Here is a 16,420-nt window from a genome sequence, read left to right as displayed (position 1 = left end):
TCTGGACCTTCATGGATCAGCTATATTTATTCAGAGGTTTTAAAAATGAAGCAACTCTTATTTATGGCTATTCGATTACATGGAAGTGATTACAGATCTTTCGTTAAAGACTTGGAAAACCCATATCGCTTTCCTTCCACTGTAATTATGAGCTATTTTGTGACGATATATCAATTAAACCGCAAATAAAATAAGATGTAGTTCGTGGTTTAGGTTCAAAGGTTGTGATTTTTGTTAGTGCCATACACTAGATGGCGATATTGCGCCGTTACATAAACTAAGTAAACGTGACATAATTTGGTTTTGAGTGGTTCGGTCTCCAAAAGGCATTTTGATAATCCTTTAATAATGGGTTTATGAGTTTGGAAAAATCTGCAAAGATTCTTCTGGACTTCTACGAGCGAGTTTTGTTTAACTTAAAAAAAGAAGAAGACGGGAAGTTTTTCCATCTGGGAAAAACTATCATGGAATACGCGCGAAAAGAAACCAGAGTCCAAACAACAGGCTGTAAAATGTCGGGGGCAAATGTTTCAACAGCATTCATGCGGAGACTTTGGAAAGAAACAAACATTTTCTTGGAATAAGGTTTTGTTTATAGTGTAAAAGAAAAACAATGTGATATCTCTTGTAAGAATAAATGTGTTTGCGAGTCTTTTAGATGGGGATTAAAACACATATTTGCACCTTTTCTTTGTTTTCATGACCTTTTTTTAAAAGTTGGTGTGTGTGTGTAGGGGTGTGTGTGTGTGTGTGGCCCAGCGGGCCGGAGCTGTGGCAGGGTTGAATTTCATGGCCTGGTGAAGGTGGAGCTTGTGGAGCTTCCAGCCTGCAGGAACCCAGCAGAACCCAGCTGCAGCTTCGCAAAATCTTCAGTGTTTCAACTGATGTGCACAACAACACCACCTCTGACGGAGCCACACATCTGCTGCAAGCGCCGAGGAGAAGATGCGCCTAGATATGAATCTCCTACTGAGTAAGTTCCTTGTTTTGTTGTTGTTTTTTTTAATTTTCATTTTTTTTATCATTCTTGCAGAACTTGAAAAAAGTCACAAAGGAATGTTTGTTTTAATTGGATCCAGGTTACGAAGAAAGAAAAAGCTGTCAAGATATATATCCACTTAAACAATAGAGATTAAGTCATAAAATCTGATGACAAGTGGGTAGTTACACTGATGACAGCAGCAACACAGAGGGCCACATGTAAACTTGTGTTTTGTGGTTAACAATATGCTGGTTAGGGCAGCAGAAAATGACACACTGAGGTGTTTTTCTCCCAGGAGGGTCAGATCAGCTGAGAGAAAACCATATTTTACTGTGTTCATCCGGAAACCCGTCATGTTTCATGCTTGATTGGTGACTGTAATAAAATAAAACCCTCACAAGAGCTGATTTTCCCCCCCAACAAGCATATATCGTTAACCTAGCATTAATACTTTTTAGATACACTGAGTTTTTATACAAGTTTCTTTCTTTTTTAGGTTCAATCAATAGTTGCTTCTGGCCTTTTTTTTTTTGCTTTTGTTGCAGTTGTGCTGGTGGCATTTTTTGTTTCTTTTGCTGTGTTTCTAACAGAGAAATTAGGGAGTTATTACACTGAGAAAAGCCCATAATGCAGGATAGAAATTAAACAAAATAAAAATGTTTTTTTCTGTATAATTCATTATAAACAAACTGGGTTTTTAACTTTTACTGCCACCTAACCTCATGTAGTATTAAGAAGTCTACTGTATTTTGTGTGTAAAAAGAGAGCTGAAAAACACCAACTTAATTTGGGAAATATATAATAAAACTTCATTAAGTTACTAAAATAGTTCCTAAGTTATTTAGTTAACTTCCTGGTGTTGTTTTTCATATATTAAATCTCAAATAGACCTTTGTATGTATTTATGTCTCAGGAAACAAACTCTTTTCAGATTTTCTGTTCTGAATAAAAAAGATTGAGTTTTTTACTCATAAAACATAAACCTCAGCCTTCATCATGGCTGTTTTGGCTACGACTGACTCCGTCCTGCTTTTGCACTTTTGCAGTGATCTCAATGTTGGGTTTTTTTATGGATTCAGCCCAATGTGTTTCCAGTTAGCTGCAGACTGAGAGCAGGAGTCAGCACAATCCAGCAGCCGGTGATTATATGTGTCAGTAATGAGTGTTTTCACCACAAGTGGGTCGCTCTGGGTCCGGGGCGACGTGGAGCAGGAGGAGGGGGTTTCATCCGCAGCATGTTTATGATGGTCGGGTCTGTTTTAATGATCGGCCACAAACAGCAGAGCAGCTTGGAAAAGATGAGAACTGCTGTTTGGATTTGGACTGTAGCTGCATGCAGCCAGTCATTGGAGACAGAAAATGACAGGGAAAGAAGAATAAGTGTGTTTAGACTCTGAGACCAGTCACCCTTCATCCCACTCCGTCCAGCTTAAAGTGGCCCACACATCACAATGTCATCAAATAGTGCTTTTATTTTTATAGGTTTGATTCAGCTGTTGCACCTTATGACAAACAACATTCTTCACATCACACAAGACCACTAAAAATGTTTTTACGTTCAATAAATTAGAATATTAATGCAAAGTTCATTTATTTTAGCAACTTTATCGCAAAGATAAACAAATTGTATTGATTAATTACACAGAATTAAACATTTAAAAGGATTTATTTTTGTTAATTGTGATGATGTTCCACTTACAGCTAATGAAAATATGACTTTTAAAATTAAAACATCAATAAAAGAATATATTTAGGAAAAAACATAAATGTGGACTTAATGAAACATATGTTAAATACCTACTTTAAGGTTATTTTTAAAAGGCAGATAATATTTAATCTGACAAACGAGACTTATTGGGACTTAAAATTAAGAGACTGCTTAAAATGATCTATTTCTCTGATTTTACATTTTATAGGTATATGTTTTAGTAAAATGAACATTGTTCTTTTATTTGATATTTTATTTTCTTAGTATTTATTTGCAGAAAATTAGAAATGGGCAAAATAAGGAAAAAGACACAGTGCTTTCAGATCTCAAATAATACAAAAAAACAAGTTCATATTCATTTAGAAACTACAATACTAATGTTTTAACTCAGGAAGAGTTCAGAAATCAGTATTTGGTGGAATAACCAGGAGGTTTTCATGTGCAACGTATTGAACATGACTGTACTATGTTATGGCTTACACAGTAATGCGAAGACTCCTGACTTGACGGTTGTTCATCAAAAAGACAGAAAAAATGAGTAATTGCATAAGAAGTCGCCTGTACACAAAATGTTGTGTCCAACAAGGTTGATGGAAAGTTAAGTGGAAGAAAAAAACTGCAGCCTCGAGAGATTTGTGAAACCAAGACAATTCAAGAGTTACACGGAGAATGAAAAATATGCATTATTGTTTTAACTGAACATTGTAATTATCAGAGAAACTGAATCAACACTTAGCTATCAGGTATAATTACAAAAGTAAACACTTGAAATATATCGCTCTGGATGTAATGAATCTGTATAATATGAATTAAAATTTTTAAATATAATTGTTGAAATAAAAAAAGTTTTTAAAGACATTCAGACTTATGTAGATGCCTTGTTTTTAGGTGGAAATGTTTTGATAAAGCTAACCTTGAATGCTATTTCTAAAACTCATCTCTGTCTTCAATTCACTCACCATGTCTCAGTTTGTGCTTGAATGTCTAGCTGACTCTGCAGACAAACATTTGTCACGCTTAGACTTGTGACTACATGATGAGTAACCCACACCCTCACATAACTCATGAATGACAACATTTCTGCTTACAGATCAAATTTATTTTTTACAACTTCACTTTTCTTTACCTTTCAGGATTCTCCTTCTGCTTCATGCGGTTCGAGTGACAGCAGCCATTTGCTAAATATCTGTTATTATCTCCGGTAATTCAGTAGCACGTAGTTAACCTCTAAAACAGTCTGATGAGTCAGTGCCAGTGTTTTATAAGAGACAATTACAGGGGCTGAGGCACTTTTGTTTCAACATCTGCATGAAAGTATGCTTCAGTGAAAGAAAATAAGTCAGTAAAGTTTTCCAGAATGAGGTGTTGTATGTAGGGTCGGCGCGGCTGCCAGATCAGATTTTTACGTTTTAGAAATGTAATAAAAAAGTCCCAGAGTTTTTCAGCTATACCTGCAGCATCTTACAAGTTTTTTTGTGTTATTTGTAGGTCTAAAAACACATGGCAGATCATTTTTGTTTAAAATATGTGACAATATGAGACCTGGATACTAGGGGTGCACCGATTTGTTGGGCAGCCGATTTATCGGTGCAGATTTTCGTAACTTTAGGAGATCGGTGACTGACCAATTTTACATGTGAAGCCAATCTTATCTACTTTGGCAAAGGACTAAAAATCAACTGCTGTCCTGATTTGCTCTCCAGTGAAAAACAGGTTTGACTGACAGATCGGCCCACCAGGTCATGTCTGCAAGATTACAGTTAAAAATTGTCTCTCCATTGTTGCCAATTCAGCAACTTTCTTGCTATAATGAGCAAAATTTCATACGAAATAAAATCGGTATCGTCCAAAATTGGAATTGGCAGGTTAAGCTTTTTAAAAGATTGGTAATCGGCGATCAATGTCAAATTTATTTATATAGCACTTTAAAAACTGGCTTAAAACTGCACCAAAGTGCTGTACAAAAATGACAGTAAAATAAGTTGATGAAAAGATAAAGAAAAATAATATGAGAAAAAATATACTATAAGTATAACGTTAAAATAATAAGAGTAATAATAAGTAAAAACACACACAAGAAAGAAAAAACAGAAATCAGATCGGCCACAAAACTGCAATCGGTGCAAACCTACTGCAAAATTCAAACAATTTTCTGTGAAAATAATAGAAATTAAAGTAAACTAATGTTTTAAATACGATTAAAAAACAAAGAAAGTTTTTAGTTTAAAATGCAAAGCATGTAATACTTTACTGTAATTACTGTGACTGCTAAAATGTTACAAAACTTAGATTTTTATACTTACAATCCAAATTTATTTCTTTTTCCGACTTATAAAAAAAAGCCGGTTGCCACTTTTATATGTTCCACCCTAAAATGAAAAGCTAATATTAGTCATTCTAGATTCCATATCTGGTCTGTTTTTGTATTTATTCTCCAGAAATGTTGCTTTCCAAAATTTATTTTTCTTGTAAGTTAGAGAAAAATAGCAGCCTGCTGACAGGAAGTGGGAGAGGCGCATGTGTCACTCTATGCATCATACAGCCAGCTAAGTAAACTGGGATTTTTTTGTCTAGCAACTCATTAAAAATATTCTGTGTTGTAGAAGTTGTAGGAAACAATGGGTCAGAGGTTTTTATCAGGCCGATTCTGTGTTTTTCCCCCCTGTTTCATGTAAAAAAAAAATGATTACAATGCAACAGATTCTGTAATTTTTTCCAAAGAATCTTCAAATATGCACAAAATAGAGTTTGATCTATTTACAAAAGTCAATAGTTACTCTTAAACACTGAACAATGCACAGACCTCAATCTGCGTTTTCCAGATGTTTTTTCTTCTTGTCCAATAAGAACATTCAACACAAGCTACAAAACCGTGCAACAGCACTTGGGTTTTTATGGCTTGGTGTTTTCATTGGATGTCCAGAGGAAACACAGGTGTTTGGTCAGGTTGCTGGATGTCGGAGAACAGGCTGTGGGTTGAATTAGAGCCTCTGCAGGATCACGGCCCTGCAGAAAGCCATCCGCTGTCACCATGAATAGAGGCTCTGTGTGCTCTGGCAGCATCCACCTCCACTGGCCTTTCAGTAAACAGACAGCCAAAAAGCACAGAGTGATTAGAAATAGCAAGTGAGCAAGTAGGAAAGTCACCAGAAGAAGAAAATACAAACAATAAAATTTTCCAGGGTATATTGTACGTATTTAGGGATGTTTTTCTGAGTGACTCCACTTTGGGATTTTAGTTTCACCATATTGTTTTTTTTTTTTTTTTTACATTCTCTCTTCTGTGACTTTGAACTGAACCCACATCTGCTGAATCAGAAAGTTTTTACTGTCTTGGCAGTGCAGATCCAAAAAGCAGTACTGCAGCTTTAAGGATGGCAGAGCCTGACACAAAGTGGTGAAAAAGTATTTGCTCCCTTAAAAAAAATGTCTATTTTTTATGTTTTTGGATCATAAATTCTGATATCAGTCAAAGATAAGTTGAGTAAATACAAAAAACAATTGTCAAATCTAGGTTTTATTTATTAGTATATTATGTTATCAAACTTCTTTTTGTGATTATCACATGTATTAGAGAACTTAATTTAAATTTATCTGCAACTCTGTGGCCTGAATCCAACATCCAACATGAGGCTAAAATGTATCAAACAGCAACAAATTTTGCCCCAAAATAAAGAAATTCAAGAATAGATGAGAAACAAAGGTGGGTTAATTTGCCCTTCTCAGTGTCTGACAGGCGGTAGAGGTTGGCCCGCTTTGCCCTGTGTATTGTCTTGAAGGCATAACGCCAGGTTAAACAGTGGAACAGATTAGTTTCCTCCACATCAACAGAAGTTTGTGAAGCTATGTTATGTGTTTTATTCAGTGTGATAACTCACATTTTGTCAAGAGTGTTTATTTTTCCAAGGTTAATTACACTTAGTTGCAAAAAAATATTTTTTGGAAGTTTGCTATGTTTTTTCCAACAGAATTAGGACTATTTTGGTCAGGTTTTTATTCTAATTTGATTTAGAGAACTCCAATCTTCTGACTAAATTGATTAAATTTTTATGACATTATCACAGTGTATTAATTAAACAGGTTAGGACCGCCTCTGTTTCTAAGGTGCTGTTACTCCAGTAAGCCACACTGAGGGAAGTGACCGACCCAAAAGAACCCAGGACAAGATTTTAATAAAAGCATCAAAATCTAAACACCATGTCTTTTTTTTTCCAGTTCTTGCCGTTTTCTTCCTGCCACAAGGTAAAATATTCATCCTTCTGAGCAATGTCTTCATGAAAGACGAATTTCTAATGAATTTATGTAAATGTGTTAATGCGTTGTGTCAGCTTGGGGTCAAAGCAGCAGGCCTGCTGTGGTGGAGGCCAAGAACATCACCCTCCCTGCAGGCTCCGAGGCCGTCCTGCCCTGCCACAGCCCCCGCATGGTGTGGACCCAGGACAGGCTGAAGGACCGACAGAGGGTGGTCCACTGGGACGTCTTCCACAGCAGCCCTGAATATTCGGTGGAGCGGATTCTGGACATGTCGCCTGGAGCTCGGCAGAGGGTTTACAATGGCTTTAATAAGGGACGCGTCTCCATCCCGGACTCGGCTTTCACCGACGGAAACTTCTCGCTCATCATCAACAGTGAGGCTGTTTTGGTTTTCTGTAGCGCTACAGTGCCTCGTAAAAGTTTTAACAACCGCTGAATTTTTTATGTTTACATTCGCAAACTTCAGCGTGAAACATGGAAAATTGCTGGGGGGTTTTTATTATCTCAAAAACTGTGTTTTGGGGTATCTGTCAACCAACTTCGCTGCAAAAATAAAACATTTTACCAAGTATTTTTGGTCTAGTTTCTAGAACAAATATCTTAGTACACTTCACATAAGACAAATATAACTTATAAGTAAATTTTTAGCAAGCTATAGAGGCTTGTTTTATGTCAATGATTCCTTATATTGATGTTCCGTTGTCAGATTATGTCACTGGCAACAAGACATTTTTCCCATGTTACAAGTTAATTTATCTGCCAATATAAATAGTAAGGAATTACTTACTTAAACCAAGCACTTATTTCTTGCTGAAAAGTTGCATTTAAGTTAGTTTGTATTAAGATATTTGCACTAGAAACTAGACAAAATTACTTAGTAAGATTTTGTGTTTTTGCAGTGCACAATTTTCTGTTTATTCGGTCAGTACTTAATACATCTGACACAAAATAGCGCTAAAACTGAATGATGTAATTTTTTTTAATTCAGCATATTATGAAGATTTTAGCCATTTATGATATGGAAAGACAGTTTGCCCTCTTTATACAGGAAAAAACTGTGGTTTTTAAGAAAATAGCAGCTTATCAATTAATCATTAGTCAATTGATCAGATCAACCAACTCTATATTAAATCATTAATTGATAACTTGCAGCCCAACTTGCAAACATTTATAATAATTGTTGAGCAGGGTTTTCCCCAGTAAAACTAGCTGAGCCTGGTGGTAGGGGGCGCTGTAGGGCTGTCATCCAACGGCCTACCGTGTTATAAGTTAGAAAATGTTTAAAGTTGACAGAAAATTTGGAAAATATCACTAGGTAATTATGTTATTACCTAACCCTAACCACCAACTGTAAAGTATTTAAAGAGACAAACGTTAAAAACATAAATTAAATAGATATACAATGCTTAGCCTGGCGGGGTTGCAAGTAAAGCCTGGTGGCCCGCCAGGCTTATAATAGAGGGAAACCGTGGTTGAGTGTTTTTTAAATTATTTGTTGTCTTTCAGATGTTGTAAACACAGACAAAGGAGTTTATACCTGCAACTTGCACCACCACTACTGTCAGATTCACGAGTCCATTCAGATCCAGCTCAACGTCACCAAGTCAGGTGAGGCCATCAGGCGGTGCAGCAGAATAATTCAAACTATCAGCTGAGATTCACAATGATGTGGTTTTTCCAGCTCGGAAAGAGAAGCGCTACTGGGACGGAGAGAAGAATGTGTTGGTGGTGCTGCTGGGCAGCTCCATCGTGCTGCCCTGTGTGAACCGCCGGGCCCTCTGGAGAGACGGCCTCCAGGAGGACCAGCAGCAGGTGGCGCACTGGGACTTCCAGCCCCCCGGGGTGCGTCCCAACAAGGCTGATCGACTGGTGGACCTCTACGCCTCCGGAGAGCGACGGGATTACGGGCCTTTGTTTGCCCAGAGCAAGATGAGGGTGGCAGAGGACGCATTCACGTACGGCGACTTCTCACTGTCCATCTCTGACCTGATGCCTGAGGATAAAGGCCTGTATTCCTGCAACCTGCACCACCACTACTGCGGTCTGCACGAGAGGCGCATCTTCAGGCTGACCGTGGGACCTTCGCTGCCGCGTGAACCCACAACGCCTCCGAGAATCTTCTTGAACGATGAGCTGGAACCAAGTAAGTGAGTCAGGCTTAAGGGAGTTCGACCAGAGATTTGTTTTTCGGGCATCTACTTCTCCTGTTTTCCTCTCTTGGCTTCCTGGTAATATTGTGGACAGAGGGAGTTGATTGCTCTGGGTGTTTTTCATATTTACCCTCATAGTTGGTCAGTTAACTCAGACTTTGCTCCTGCCAAGTTTCTCCTCAGTCCTCCCTGTTTTTTCTGCTTGAGCTAAAGAGGGAGGAGGTTCTGTTGAAGGAATGTAGAGACCAGTTGAGTGAGAAAGAAAGGAAGAGGTGAAAGGAAAAGGAGGCAAATCTTTCTGTAGGTTGATGACCACTAATGTGGGATTTTTTGAATCAGTTTTTTTTTTTTGCCTTTCTTTCTTCAGAAGCTTTAAACCGCCTGCAGCGGAAGTGGTGTAAATTTCCCCACCAACTGTTTTATATTTTACAACGCTTTGTGTAGCTTCACACATTTTAACTGCGCTTACTTGAAGGAGCAGACCAAAAAAAGTGCTGCAATTTTGGTGTTAGGGTGGGGATATCGTGCCTTTTTGTTCTCCTTTAACCTAATTTTCCAGAAAGTCCCGGCCCTCTGTCTAGACCAGTGCGGTATCGGCTCTGCTGTTTATTCTTTCTCAAGCAGCCTCTGCTGCTCTGCTGATGTGTATCGGCGTCTGGCAGGGCCATGTTTACTCGCAGTCAGAGGAAGTCCATCTACATCTGTTCTACATTTGGGCCAGCTGTTACATGAAAGAACAAAGCGAGGCTGAATGCATATCAGACTATAGATTCTCCTCCCCTCCTCAATAGCTGCCAGCCCGTTTAATAACTCTATAAATTACGCTGAGAGGAAAAGAAATGCACACGTGGAGCCGTGGGATCCAAATTTGTACGAGGTGTTCAGCCTCTCTTCCCACGCCATCGAGCTAATCTCGAACGGTTTGCTCTCTCCCAGGTTTCCTAGCACTTTTTATCAGAAACGACAAATGTCAGGAGAGTTTTTCTTTTTCACGCTGCAATCGCTCATGTCAAGTACAAACCGACTGTGTCCTCCTTATCACAAAGAAAACATTTTGCAAGCTGTCAACAATTCAGCTTCAATCTCAGTCTTTGAAAATGAAGATGCTTTTCTTCGGTTCATTGACTTGCAAATGATTCATGGTCCGCTGAGCAAAAGAAAACAACATGAAAAACAAAAGAGAGAGCGAGTTTCTGCGAGCAGCATATGTGAAATAGCCTTTGACGCGAACAGACTCGTCTGATCTGTCAGGATGATGTTAATGGGCGGCTCCGGCTCTCTGCAGGTCAGTTGTACTCCACAGAGACACTGACCTCAGACTTGTCTCCATTTGCATGCATATTAGGTACATTATACAGTGGCAGCTGATAATTAGCTCCAGCAGTGGGTGGTGGAGGTGTTTTATCTTTTATTTTTTCTTCACGTTTGGCTGGTTTCAGAAGCCAGAGGTTTCCTAATCAGTTACGCCATCTTTCTAGTTTCAAGGAAAGACAAAAAAACCCCTCTCTTCTCCACCTGGACGATTTGCTTTCATCACAAAAACAAAGTTGTCTTCATCCTGTTGCCCGTTTACTGCCCAGCACTGAGCTGAATGATTTATTTTCCACTCACGCAGCAGCTGGATTTCTGGGTGTTTGCGAGAAGACTTAAAAATTGCTGTGAATGGAAAACTAATGCAGACACGCAGGCTGACCACATCACTGAAATTGCCTCGGCTTCCTCACATTTCTCCTCTTTTCTGGTCAGTCTGTGTTTTTACTGAGGAGAAGAAAAAAATAACAGCTGCATGACACCGGGCCTGGAAGCCATTACGCCGTTCTGACATTTAACTTTCCCCCTTTTCTCTGGAGGGAGTAAGAACTATTCGATGCGTTTTCTTTCCAAAGGTATTCAGACCCTTTAAACCTTTTCACCTTTAAGTGTAAATATTTCTTAGATATATGAAGTATATGTGGCTGTAATATTGATATATTACAGCCGCATGTTTCCCAGCGTGTCTTTACAAGCTTTGCACATCTGGACTTGAATACTTGCTAAACCTAAATCTTATGTTTTTAATTGGATTTAGCTCTGTGTTGACTGAGCCCAACACTTGAATGTGCTTTGATTTTAAAGTAATCATCGTATGTCTTGCTATATGTTAAGAGTCTAGATCTCTGCATCAGTCTCAAGGTTTTTGTTTGTTTTTTAAAATTATTTTGTATTTAGCTTCATCCATCTTCTTCTTCTCATCAGCTCTGAACAGCTTCCCTTCCCCTACTGGAGAAAAGCATTCCCCAAGCATAATGCTGCTTCCGCCATGTTTGAATGTTATGCTCATGATAATAACCAGCCCTAGTTTCTGCCACAAATAACATTTTGCACATATTTCACTTACGGTATCATCTGAGCAGAGCTCTTTCTTCCCCCTCTTATGTTAACTGTATTTATTAATCAGGTGGCATTTAAAGGAAATTTAAATGCACTGGATTTTATTTATGGGCATCAAAGCACGCTGCACATTTCAGAATTTTGGTGGCTAAAAATATTTTTAAACCATTTTTCTTCCATTTCACAATTATGCACTGATTTGCATTAGAGTTTAAGCTATACTAACAGTAACTTGTTATCATTTAAATGGTTATCTCTTCAGTTAAAGTTGCATCACTTTTCCTGAAGGTCCTTGTAGCGGCTAAAATCCTATATTTTAGGCTACTGGTTGCGTGGGTTTTACATGCGCTCAATTAAGATTCATCATGCCAATCTTCAGTTTGACTTATAATAAAGTCATTTATTGTCAGAACAATGTCTGTTGTCTAACTATTTCCATTTAGATCCACATAAATTCGACATCAATCCAAACCAAGCACAGTAGAAAACTGTTGCCTCTTCCCATTAACACCTGAGCAGAATCATGGTTGACTTTAAATAACCCCATCCCCCATCAGACACTCAGAACTCAAAATGAAATACGCCCCCTGGTGGCAATAAACAGAGGAAAGGATAAATGCCTCCTACAGTCTTTGTTTGATTTCCCCCCCCCTTTTTCTGCCTCCAGAGACGGAGGAGGTTTCAGAGGACAGCCCCCGTGTGGTAAACGTCTTCCTCCCTGAACAACGGGGTTATTTCGTGCAGCACCTGGGCTACTTCCTGGCAACCTTCCTGCTGCTGGCTTTCATTGTCATCGCTGTCATCGTGTTGACTAGGCGACAGAAAAAGAGAGGTAATCTGTTTGTTTTGTTTGCTTTTAGCTGCAGTCTTTCATTGTATTTTGATGTTTTCTCTGAATATTTAATGTATTTTCATTCTGATCACTGGTTGCTTGTTTCAGGGTTGGAGTACGAAGTGGGTAGATCTGTTGGGTAAGACATGGTTCTTTACTAAATACTAAAATATTCTCCTTTTTACGTTATGCTAATAAGAGTGCCTATGTAGTGAAGGAGTACTCATTTTAACCCAGAAAAGGAATTAGATTAGTCACTCTTTAGCTTATTTTTTTAAGAAACTGTAGAGTACTCACTATTTAGACCAATATTGTACTTCTTGGTTAGTTTTTTAGATTATTATGCAGCCCAGAAAAGGAATTGGAACAAACTTAGAATCCAGAAAAAAAATTCTTCCAGAGCAGGAACATTTAGTTTTTATTATTACTTACTGTGGAGTACTCATTAGTTTTACGAATTTAGAGCACAGTTATTTAGCAACCCAGAACAAGGATTAGAACAAACTTAGAATCCAGAAAGACTAACTTAGCATCTACATTTAAGACTCCTGTTCTTCCAGCCCACAAAAGGAATTAGACCAGAGGATACTTATCACCCTGAACAGGAGCACCTAGTTTACATACTTTAGATCAACATTAGATTATTTTTCTTCTTTTGCTCTTTCCTTTGGTTTGTTATTTTGTTTGTATTTCCTTTTAATTCCTGTAAAGCACTTCGTATTGCCTTGTTGCTGAAAATGTGCTATAGAAATAAAATGACCTTACCTTATGTGTTTGCAGGGGGACTATGATCAGTGAAGGTGAGATAGCATTAGACTGCACAGAGATGAGGACTTACAACCAAGACTCCTTGAATTCAGGTACACTGAACCTAATTTATCCTCAAGCAGCAAATGCACGTGACTTCTTCTGGCTACTAATGTGCTTTTTTTTTTGTCTGGTTACCCATGTGTTTTCTCCCGACTCCACAGAATTCAAAAACAACCTACTGAAAGAAAGAGATATGGTGAAAGAGTGCAATAAGGGTGAGACATTTTTCAATGCAAGTGCAGGAAAACACAAGCAGACACCGAAAGCTGAAGACTGTCCTCTTTTTCTTGCAGAATTCGATGGGAAGATGTGGAAGTGAGCGAGGCATTTCTAAGATGCTGCTGGCAGGTCCAGGGCAAACACTGGCGGCGTAAAGAACGACGGAGAGAAAGAAGGAAAAAAATAAAATAATGACACAGGAAATCCAGGAGAAAACACAGGAGGATTACTCCCTCTGCTGTAACAAGAGCAAACAAAGCTTTTCCACGTTTAAAGGCTTTACTGTTTCTTTTTTACCCCCTTTTTCTTATATATGTACAGCTTGCAGTTTGATCAACAAAACTATATGGTTAGCTAGATTTTGTCCACATTTATTTTTTTCAGTTATTGTTGTTTAAAAGCATTCAGTTTTTTGCGATATGTGCTATGCATGCTCTCAGATCACTCTTTTTTTTATTTTCTAAATTTTTTTTACTTTCAATCTTTTGCAGAAATTCAGCTGTACTGTAATATGTAAACTACACAATACAATACAATTCGGTCTTATTTATAGAGCACTTTAAAGTAACACTATTGGGAAAAGTCCTGTTCCCCAAAACAAATAAAACAGACAAAAACAAGTCAATAATTAAAACATTAAAGCTAACACCTCAAGCTGAGTCAAAAGCCAAAAAGCTATGATAAAAATAAAATATACGGTCAGTTTATGATTGAGATACATGTTTAAGTGATTAACCTTAATACGGGCAGTGTGGTTCTCAGCCCAGGGTGTTATTTAGTTGGGAGGTTTTAATGCTTATCTGCTTGTCCAGTCCATTGGGGAATGAGTGCCCCCCAGTGTTGGGAAGGCAAAAAACGTTCACCTCCGGAAGCCTAAGTCGACCACAACACATATTTCTTCCAAATGCAGCAGTTTACTTTATTTAATGTGCTCATCTAGCTTCACATCTAACTCTTTTGGTTATTATAATTCACAAATATGTGCAGCATCAGGGTGAATTAGCTCAGTTCTGACTCTGACATGGCAATGTTTTGAGATTGAGATGCAGATTATGGCCTGCAAACTCATTTTGTGGAGGGTAAAAAATATTAGCTGCTAAAACTTGGAGGTTATTGGGAAGTTACAGTCCATGACTGATAAGGTGAGTGATAAAAAGTCATATTTAACGTCATACACTAACGCAAATGTCATAAACATTCCTCACAAATATTGCTGAATGGGCACCACAAAATCTGCGATTTTGATTTCAAAATAACACAAAAGCAATCACAAAATAGTGAAGGGACAGCTAATTATTAATATTTTAACAGTTTAATGGGTTTTATCAATACATTCTGGCACAAATATTTAACTTCAATTTTGATATGGCCCAAAATGAAAGTTTGTAGAGGGTTTGTGTGCACATGGCGAAGCTCATCCAGGTATTTGTATGTCTTTTAATGAACAAATAAAGAACCCCAACTTATTTTCTTCCTCAAACTTCCCATTTAAAAGTTTTTCCTCAAAAGGAAAATTCATTTATTTCTAACTAACAGTGATCAGAACTGAGGGTTCAGTCAGTGGAAACTCAGGAAATATCTGAATATTACAGTAAAAGATTAAATTGGGGACTTGAAGATGTCATGACCTGGTTAGTACATGACTAATTTTATTAAGGTAACCTGCATGCCAAGCTTACATTTACTATGAACTGTGTAGCTTCTGTCAGGTATTTGTGTCTGTTATTGTAAATCACAAGCGATAGCCCAGTCTGTCAATTATTTGCAGTGCCTGTTTCTCTGAAATAAAGATTTTCTTTCATTTCAAATATTTTCTTTGGATTAATTAACAGAGCTCGGAAAAAGATGTAACTGTGGTCTAAAGATAAATCATAAAATTTAGCTCTTTGGTCACTGAAATGTATTCAAAATGTCAAGTAATTAATTTAAAAATCGAATCTATTTTATTCTCATACAATATTTTGTTTCGTTACACACAGATATATCTAAAATCCTTGTTTTATTTCATTTTTAAATTGTGATGATTATGACCTGTATCAATAAAATTCCAAATTAAAAATTTTCAAGATTTTTAAAATGGTTTTTTTCCTAAAATAAAATTGAATTAAAAAATTTAATTAATAATTTTAGTTTCAATTTAAAATTTAATTAAATGTAATTAAAATGTTTATTAAAATTAATAAAATAATTCAATTAAAATCAAAACAAAAAATTTACTTTTTTTTTTTTTTACAAAAACTGATCATAATACTGACTTTTAAATTAAGAAACGTTATGTTATGGACTACACAATCATGGGAAGACTACTGATTTTAAAATATTTCAGCAGCTACTGACAAAAAAGGACAAGCAGCAAGGATTGAAAGTTGAGTGGAAGGAAAAAAGTGAGGTGGACAAAGACTCATGAGTAAAAGCAAAGCCCATCTGCTGAATCTGGAGAAGATTTGCAAGGCGTAAACTGTGGCCAGAGTCAGTTCTTCCAGAGAAATGTCCCTGCAGAGAAACATCCAGGACTTGGATTTGAACGATGACATTCATTGATCTGCTTCTGAATCAGAAACAACATTGGAACCGTCTTACCTGGGCTAAGGAGAAAAAGGACGAAGGACTTTTAGATTAAAGGGAATTTTTCATTTCATTTGTAACATAAGTTTAAGTTTTGGGAGCCGTGTCAGTTCAGGTGTTGACCCACCGAGTTTTATCAAGTCCAAAGTCAACATTGTTATCGACTGGCACATTTTAGACAGGAAAGCTTCATGGAGATTCTGATTCCAGTTTCCACCATGGCTTGGTACCCTAAAACTACCAGTAACTGGTTTGACTGGGTAAACTGGCCTGAGTCCCACAGAGAACCTAGAGTATTGTCCAGAGGAAGATAATCTGAGCTACACTAATATCTTAGGAATTGTATCTGTAAGAAAAAACACATTATATAGATAATTTATACACAGATGTTTCAAAGTCTTGGTTTCTGTTAATTGTCCATTTACAGCTAATGAAAACATGACATGTAAAATTAGAAAATGATATCATACCAATAAAAAAAATACAAATAAATATGTGTACTTAATGAAAAGCATGTTTAAGTTTAATGT

At 37.4% G+C, this 16,420-nt stretch overlaps 1 protein-coding gene across 1 annotated transcript; it reads left to right on the top strand.

Annotated features, from left to right (window-relative positions):
• The first annotated feature begins 729 nt into the window (after positions 1–729).
• Positions 730–15,133, top strand: LOC102222919 (matrix remodeling-associated protein 8). The gene is made up of 10 exons (XM_023341230.1): positions 730–973; positions 6,906–6,932; positions 7,019–7,318; positions 8,451–8,552; positions 8,626–9,087; positions 12,132–12,296; positions 12,405–12,435; positions 13,077–13,156; positions 13,268–13,321; positions 13,400–15,133. The coding sequence occupies exons 1-10, from the start codon at positions 946–948 to the stop codon at positions 13,423–13,425; spliced, it is 1,275 nt and encodes a 424-aa protein (XP_023196998.1). The 5' UTR covers positions 730–945; the 3' UTR covers positions 13,426–15,133.
• The last annotated feature ends 1,287 nt before the right edge of the window (positions 15,134–16,420 follow it).

The sequence above is a fragment of the Xiphophorus maculatus genome, chromosome 1 (assembly GCF_002775205.1).
Source record: "Xiphophorus maculatus strain JP 163 A chromosome 1, X_maculatus-5.0-male, whole genome shotgun sequence".
Lineage (NCBI taxonomy): Eukaryota > Metazoa > Chordata > Actinopteri > Cyprinodontiformes > Poeciliidae > Xiphophorus > Xiphophorus maculatus.
This window is presented reverse-complemented; position numbering and strand designations above follow the sequence as displayed.